Below are 8,914 nucleotides of genomic sequence, written 5' to 3'. Positions count from 1 at the left end.
ATGTAATTCTACCCAACAATAAAAGTAGCTGAACTATAAATTAATTTAAATGGTTAAATCTTAAATACATTTTGCAAAATAAAAGAAGCCAGACCCAAAAGGCTACATACTGTATGAATCCATTTATATGTCCTCTGGAAAAAGCAAAAGTATTGGGACAAAAAATTAGTGGTTGCTAGGGACTTTGGGATTGGGCTGGGGAGACAGATAACTCTAGGGTTAGGGCAGGATGACTAGAGCATCCCATAATGCCTGAAAGTAAGGAAATAAAAATAAAAATGGAGTCATAGCAAAGACATAAGAGCCTACATGAAAGAGTTCCCAATTACCAAAGCTTGAGCAATTTGAGTAACATTATAAATAATAAATATTAGATTGTAACAGAATATAAAATGCACGAGTATATTCTAATGCAAATTAATGTTTGATTAAATAAATGACAGAAAAAAGAACTCTTCCTTACAGAAGAATTCTAATTAATACAAGTAAAAGGAATGAAGAAAATAAAAAATTAGAACAGCACAGCAATGTAATAATTGTTGCAGTCAACATCTGCTAATGAATGCTGACATTAGTGGAGAGGGGTTTAAGGAAAAACAAGATATTTGCATAGCTGCAAAGTAACTCCTCCAGAATATTACTGTGAAGGTTTTAAAATATGTCCACAAATTCTTTGAGTTTCCTCCTTCCAGAAAGCAAAGTTTAATTCCTCTCCCCTTGAGTATGGGCTAGATTTCAGTGACTCACTTCAGATGATGAGATTTTAAAAGGGGGGGGGGGTGTGAATAACCATGGTGGAGAAAACTGACAGATAGATGTCATCTTAACCAAGGATGCTCAAGTTTCCCATTACTACTACTAAGACATTGGCATCATGTACCTCCTACAATGAGAAGGGTACCTCACCTTTGGAGTATTCCCCCAAATCCATAACTCCAATGTAATCATGAGAAAACATGAGACAAACCCAAACCAAGGACTGCTCTACAAAGTACCTGGCCAGTATTCTTCAAAATGGTCATGGTCATGAAAGAAAATGAAAAACCAAGAATTACAGATTGAATGAGACTAAAAATACACAATGATTAAATGCATCATGGAATTCTAGATTGGATCTTGGAATAGGAAAAGGACATTAATGGAAAACTGGAAAAATCCAAATAAAGCCCATAGTTTAGCTACTAGTATTGTAACAGTGCTAACTTCTTAGTTTTGGTCATTGTGCCATGGTTATGTCAGATGTAAGCATTATGGGCAGCTAGGTGAAGGGTATATAGGAATTCTCTGTACACAACACATCTCTATGTCAAAACTATTTTGAAATAGTAAGTTAAAAATATACCAAATAAACTGAACTTTTTAAAGCCGTTTTCTCTGTCCTTAATGGTTCAAATTCTTCTTCATGAGTTTTCCTTGGTTAAATATACACTTGGATATATTTAGCAAACTGGGTATGTCATTCAGGTTCTAGTAATTCCACTGGCTCTGCTTCTAAAAAATCATCTCTTTGTCTAGAAAGGCCGCCTCACCCCACTTTGGACTGCCCCTGGGAGTTCCTATCAACAATATTCTTCTTTCCATTGTAGGAAGCAACATCACCATAAGCTGTGACAAACAGAGCCTCTTTTTTTAAAATATTTTATTTATTTATTTGACAGAGAGAGAGATCACAAGTAGGCAGAGAGGCAGGCAGAGAGAAGGGGGGGAAGCAGGCTCCCCGCTGAACAGAGAGCCCGATATGGGGCTCCATCCCAGGACCCTGAGATCATGACCTGAGCCGAAGACAGAGGCTTAACCCACTGAGCCACGCAGGTGTCCCCAAACAGAGCCTCTTATGAAGTGCCTCTGATGATGGCTATGGTCCCTGCTCCCGCCCACTCCCTCTACACAGCACCCCAACACTGGGAAGTCTAGCTGCTAGCTGAGGTCTTGTCCCCTTCCTCTATCCTATTCCTCTACCCTCTCTATCTCCCACCAGTGTTTGTTTCTCTCACAGAAACACAGAGAACTGCTGTGCTCTCACTCAACCTTGCTGTTCCACACTTCCACACTTGATTTGGGGATCAGACCTGCAAAAGTTCAACATTTATGGAGTAGTGGAAGATGCTCCTCTGGATGCCAGTCATTTTAAAGAATTTACCTGAGCTGAGGGCCCTTGATATGATCGTTAACTGGCAAGTATCTGCACTGCCTCCCAGGGGGTCAGGCACTGTAGGCTAGAGCTGGGAGTGGGACAGTGGTGAGCAAGCAGATGAGCAGAGAGTCCTCAAACTCTTAAGAGATCCTGTCTCATTGCTCCCTCACAGTGGAAGGCCTGGGTCAGCAGAGATGGAGAAGAGCCAGTGATAAGAAAAGCATCTTAAAACCATAATCAGAGGCCCTGAGCTTGTACAAGTGGGTGGAAATAAGCAGAGTTGTTTATTACCCTATGTTCAAGGGAAATATTTGGAGTTCAGAAATAGGGACCTAAAGATGAGATAGTAAAATTCGTAACAACTTGTCTAAAACAGTTCATTAGGCCAGAAAACCTTCATAACCTTTTTGACTTTTTTAAAAGAAGCCTTAAGAAGAAAACCAAATGTTAATTAAGATTTTCAGAGACATCTCACTCACCAACCCTCTCTTTATTAGATCATCATTCATTATGTACATTCACTAAAGTCCATTTACTCTGAATTGAGAAGTCAGCATTATCATTTGTCCTAAGCTTACATTTTAAAATCAGAAGCAATCACCCCAAGATGCAAGTGATTCTTTCATTCATCTCTTTTGGCTTTAATATTCCAATATAGATTGGGTGACTTGGGTGCTGTTTTTGCCCTAATATTGGTTAGCCTACCTTGTTAAGGAACAGGGAACTTTTCCTTTGTTAACAAAACAAAATTCAACCAAGTACATTTAAAGATCTAACTGGCTTTATGAAATGATTGATGAATCAGGCCACACCTCACCTGGCAAGTACAGAGGCACTCAGAAGATTTCTGCAAAATGGAAGGTTCTCATAGGAAAGAGGGTGGGGCAGGAAGTTATTAGGGAAAGAAAAGAAAAGAAAAGAAAAGATCGCTCTGGGCAAGGTCACTTTGTTTTAGTGGAAAGGGCAGAGGATCTGATGATACAGATTACTTCATCTTCTTTTGTGGGACAGAGAACAAGTAACAGATGACTTCTTTGTTTTTGTTTTTGTTTCTGTTTTTGTTTTTTAAAGATTTCATTTATTCATTTGACAGGCAGAGATCACAAGCAGGCAGAGGTGGGCAGAGAGAGAGAGGAAGGGAAGCAGGCCCCCCGCCGAGCAGAGAGCCCAACTCGGGGCTCGATCCCAGGACCCTGGGACCATGACCTGAGCTGAAGGCAGAGTCCTAACCCACTGAGCCACCCAGGGATCCCCAGATTACTTCTTTAGTGCTGACCAGAAAATTCCTGACTGACCAGTTAAGGCAACATTTCTGGGGGAGATTGAAATTGCAATTAGATTGAGTATTAGGCCCCAGTTTGGGAACTTGGTCTAAGTGGCACCATCTTGGGCCTATGGTTTTCTTTTTTTAATACCTTCAACCTTCATTTTTCATTGTGTTCTATTTAAAAGGAAATGTATACATGTGCATGTGTTTAAAAATTTATATGTAACAAAAGTTTATTATCTCCCAAGTAATTTGTTTTTGTTTTTGTTTTTTTTTAATTTGACAGACAGAGATCACAAGTAGGCAGAGAGGCAGGCAGAGAGAGAGGGAGAAGCAGGCTCCCTGCTGAGCAAAGAGCCCAATGCAGGGCTTGATCCCAGGACCCTGAGAGCAGGACCTGAGCCGAAAGCAGAGGCTCAACCCACTGAGCCACCCAGGCGCCCCTCAAGTAATTTGTTTTGCAAGGAATTTCTATCTCTTGAAAATTAGCATCTTCATGCTTTACTATTGTGATATTGTGATTTATAATAAGAGATACATTTGGTCTCTGTGCCTTTTCTCTGGCAGAACTCCTAAAACCTTTGGAATTTCTAAAGCCATAAGCATTATAAAGGTGTTTTTGGTTATGTTGATGAAGTGACTTGAAAACCACATCTAAACTGGGGTGGTTGTCAGGAGAACCAATCATTGACTAGAAGCTTGGAATTTTCGGTCCCACCCCCTTACTTCCAGAAAGGAGAGAGGGGCTAGAGTAGAAACAATCACCAATGGCCAATGATTTAATCAATCCTGCCTATAGAATGAAGCCTCCTTGGGTTCAGAGAGCTTATAGTGAACATGTGATGTTCACTGGAGAGGGCATGGAAGCCACATACTTTGCCCTCCTCATCTCCTCCACCTGAAAGTTCATTGGTAGCCTTTATCCTATCCTTTATTATAAAGTTTATTATAAAACTGGCAAGCTATTTTCTTGAGTTCTGTGAGCCACTCTGGCAAATTAATGGGACCTGAGGAGAGAATCCATGGGAACCTCTAATTTATAGCTGACAGGTCAGGAGCACAGGTGACAACCAGAATATGTGCTTGCCATCTGGTGTGGGGTCAGTCTTGTGGGACTGATTCCTTAACCCATGGAATCTGATGCTATCTCCAGGTAGGTAGTGTCCAAATTGAGTTAAATTGTAGGACACTGGCTGGTGTCACAGAATGACCTGGTGTGGGAAAAAACACATACACAAAAAACAAAAACCCACACATATGGTGACCAGAAGTGTCAGAAGTGAAGGGTTCTGTTTAAGTAGTAAGGAAAATTTTGCAGATAGAATGCTGGGTTGCCTTTTTTTTTTTTTTTTTTAAACTCAATTAGTCTTCCTTTAAGTAGTGAAGACATCATAAAAGACTATCAGGGAAAAAAATGTTAACAGTCAAGTCAAACCTGAATTTAGTCTTTGGCCAAAAGGATCCACACAAAAAGATCCACAGGTCCAGGAAGTATAAATAATGGGAAAGAACAGGGACTCTGGCTCTTAACACGTAACTTGTGTTAGAATCCCAACTCTGTCTCTCTCTAGGTGTGTGACTTTGGCCTCAGTTTCCACATCTGAAAATGTAGGTAATAAAAGCACAATCTTAAAAAAAAAAAAAGTATATTCTTCATTGGGTTGCTGTAAGGCTTAAATATGATTATAGAAAGTATTTGAAAAGTGCCTAGCACATAATAAGAACTACATGCCTCTATCTCTATGTCTTTGAATTTATTATTATTAGTATTATTATTATTATTATTATTATTATTTTCAGTCAGTTCCCTGAGGTCACAAGTGAAATTAGTTAAATGGTGACTTGGTGGGAACCTGGGTCGCTCAGTCATTAAGTGTCTGACTACAGCTCAGGTCATGGTCCCAGGGACCTGGGATTAAGCCCCATGTCGGGCTCCCTGTTCAGCTGGGAGTCTGCTTCTCCCTCTCCCTGTGTACCTCCACCCCACTCATGCTCTCTCTCGCTATCTCTCTCGCTATCTCTCTCTCTCAAATAAATACATAAAATCTTTTTTTAAAAATGGTGACTTGGTGGGCATATGTTCAGCTTAAATGGTGCTAGTCAAAGCCATGGCCCTCAATGCCATGTTAGCGGTTTATAAACAAGCATCCTCCCCAGCCCCATAATTGAACCAATACCAACAAATCCAGTGGACATGGAAGAGGATTAAAAAGCAAATCCTTCCATCATTTGCATCTCCAGATTTAGAGCTAAGAATTGTTAGATAAACAAATGGAGTGAATTTGGAAATGATGCATCCAAGACTTACTCCTGTGACATGAAGAATGGGAGCTATCAAAGATCTGCCTAACAAATGCTAGAGAGACATTTTCCTCCAGACATCAAAGAGGGGTAACAACTTAAGATGACCAAAACCTGCAATCCCCCAGAAAATGAACTGTCACCATTTCAGATCTTCTCGATTTTAACAATTATAGGCACTGAATGCATTACTGGTATCATTGCAAATGGGTTCATTATGGCTATAAATGCAGCTGAATGGATTAAAAATAAGGTAGTTTCCACCTGTGGCAGCATCCTGTTTTCCTTGAGTGTATCCAGAATAGCTCTCCAAAGCTTCATGATGCTAGAGTTTACCTTCAGCTCAACATTCCCACATTTTTATAATGAAGACCTTATATATAACATGTTCAAAGTAAGTTTCATGTACTTAAATCATTGTAGCCTCTGGTTTGCTGCCTGGCTCAGTTTCTTCTACTTCGTGAAGATTGCTGATTTCTCCCACCCCCTTTTCCTCAAGCTGAAGTGGAAAATTTCCAGATGGATGCCCTGGCTTCTGTGGCTTTCAGTGTCTATTTCTCTGGGCTACAGTGGGCTCTTCTCTAAATACATCTACAGTGTGTATTGCAACAATTCTTCTATCCCTTCCTCCAACTCAAGTAAGAAAAAATACTTCACTGAGACCAATATGGTCAACCTGGTTCTTCTCTGTAACTTGAGGATCTTCATTCCTCTGATCATGTTCATCCTTTCAGCTACCCTGCTGATCATCTCTCTCAAGAGACACACCCTACACATGGAAAGAAATTCCACTGGCTCCAGGGATCCCAGCATGGAGGCTCATATGGGGGCCATCAAAGCTACCAGCTACTTTCTCATTATGTACATTTTCAATGCAGTTGCTCTATTTCTCTATATGTCCAACATCTTTGACATCAACAGTTACTGGAATATTTTGTGCAGATTCATCATGGCTGCCTACCCTGCTGGACACTCCATTCTACTGATTTGGGACAACCCTGGGTTGAGAAGAGCTTGGAAGCAGCTTCAATCTCAAGTTCATCTTTACCTAAAAGAGCAGACTCCATGACTTAAACCCACAGAGTACAACAGCACCCAGCCCAACAGCTCTACCTTTCCCCCTTTCCCTCACCCATAACCCTCTCCTTCTACCTCCTTTCTTTCCCAAACCTGATCCTTTTATCTTCTAGCTATGTATTTTTTTAATACAGAAGGCTGATTTCACTTTTCTCTTTTGCTTCATGTGCACAATCACAGTGATGCTTGACATTCTGGACCTGAGCCTTCCATTTCTACCTCCCCTTGCTTCATCTAAAGCAGTGATTCTATACATTAAATCTCTGGGAGAGATTTTTAAAAATACCAATGTCCAAGCCTGACCCCTAAATTAAGTCAGAATTTTTGGTGTTAGAACTGAAACAATTCTTTCAAGTTCTCGAGTGATTATTTTCTAAAACAAATTTTTTTTTAATTTTTTATTTTTTCAGCATAACAGTATTCATTATTTTTGCACCACACCCAGTGCTCCATGCAATCCATGCCCTCTCCAATACCCACCACCTGCTTCCCCCAACCTCCCAACTCCCGTCCCTTCAAAACTCTCAGATTGTTTTTCAGAGTCCATAGTCTCTCATGGTTCACCTCCCCTTCCAATTTCCCACAACTCCCTTCTCCTCTCCATCTCCCCTTGTCCTCCATGCTATTTGTTATGCTCCACAAATAAGTGAAACCATATGATAATTGACTCTCTCTGCTTGACTTATTTCACTCAGCATAATCTCTTCCAGTCCCGTCCATGTTGCTACAAAAGTTGGGTATTCATCCTTTCTGATGGAGGCATAATACTCCATAGTGTATATGGAACACATCTTCCTTATCCATTCGTCTGTTGAAGGGCATCTTGGTTCTTTCCACAGTTTGGCGACCGTGGCCATTGCTGCTATAAACAATGGGGTACAGATGGCCCTTCTTTTCACTACATCAGTATCTTTGGGGTAAATACCCAGTAGTGCAATTGCAGGGTCATAGGGAAGTTCTATTTTTAATTTCTTGAGGAATCTCCACACTGTTCTCCAAAGTGGCTGCACCAACTTGCATTCCCACCAACAGTGTAAGAGGGTTCCCCTTTCTCCACATCTTCTCCAACACATGATGTTTCCTGTCACACAGATGACATGATTCTTTATATGGAAACCCCAAAAGACTCCACCCCCAAACTACTAGAACTCATACAGCAATTCAGTAACGTGGCAGGATACAAAGTCAACGTACAGAAATCGTGGCTTTCTTATACACTAACAATGAAAATACAGAAAGGGAAATTAGAGAATTGATTCCATTTACTATAGCACCAAGAACCATAAGATACCTGGGAATAAACCTAACCAAAGAGGTAAAGGAACTGTACTCAAGAAACTACAGAACACTCATGAAAGAAATTGAAGAAGACACAAAAAGATGGAAGACCATTCCATGCTCTTGGATCGGAAGAATAAACATTGTTAAAATGTCTATACTACCTAGAGCAATCTATACTTTTAATGCCATTCTGATCAAAATTCCACCAGTATTTTTCAAAGAGCTGGAGCAAATAATCCTAAAATTTGTATGGAATCAGAAGAGACCCTGAATTGCTAAGGAAATGTTGAAAAACAAAAATAAAACTGGGGGCATCACATTACCTGATTTCAAGCTTTACTACAAAGCCGTGATCACCAAGACAGCATGGCACTGGCATAAAAACAGACACATAGACCAGTGGAACAGAGTAGAGAGCCCAAATATGGACCCTCAACTCTATGGTCAAATAATCTTCGACAAAACAGGAAAAAATATACAGTGGAAAAAAGACAGTCTCTTCAATAAATGGTGCTGGGAAAACTGTACAGCTATCTGCAGAAGAATGAAACTCGACCATTCTCTTACACTGTACACAAAGATAAACTCAAAATGGATAAAAGATCTCAACATGAGACAGGAATCCATCAGAATCCTAGAGGAGAACATAGGCAGTAACCTCTTTGATATCAGCCACAGCAACTTCTTTCAAGATATGTCTCCAAAGTCAAAGGAAACAAAAGCTAAGATGAACTTTTGGGACTTCATCAAGATCAAAAGCTTCTACACAGCAAAGGAAACAGTCAAAAAAAACAAAGAGACAACCCACGGAATGGGAGAAGATATTTGCAAATGACAGTACAGACAAAAGGTTG

The 8,914-nt window shown here is 40.2% G+C and overlaps 1 protein-coding gene across 1 annotated transcript; it reads left to right on the top strand.

Moving 5' to 3' along the window:
• Positions 1-5,754: 5,754 nt before the first annotated feature.
• Positions 5,755-6,771, top strand: LOC111152111 (taste 2 receptor member 39). Its single transcript, XM_022510419.1, is given in 1 exon segment — positions 5,755-6,771. A coding segment is annotated over 1 exon segment (1,017 nt).
• The last annotated feature ends 2,143 nt before the right edge of the window (positions 6,772-8,914 follow it).

This window comes from Enhydra lutris, unplaced genomic scaffold (genome assembly GCF_002288905.1).
Source record: "Enhydra lutris kenyoni isolate GAN:26980312 unplaced genomic scaffold, ASM228890v2 scaffoldscaffold27, whole genome shotgun sequence".
NCBI classification, from domain to species: Eukaryota; Metazoa; Chordata; class Mammalia; order Carnivora; family Mustelidae; genus Enhydra; species Enhydra lutris.
This window is presented reverse-complemented; position numbering and strand designations above follow the sequence as displayed.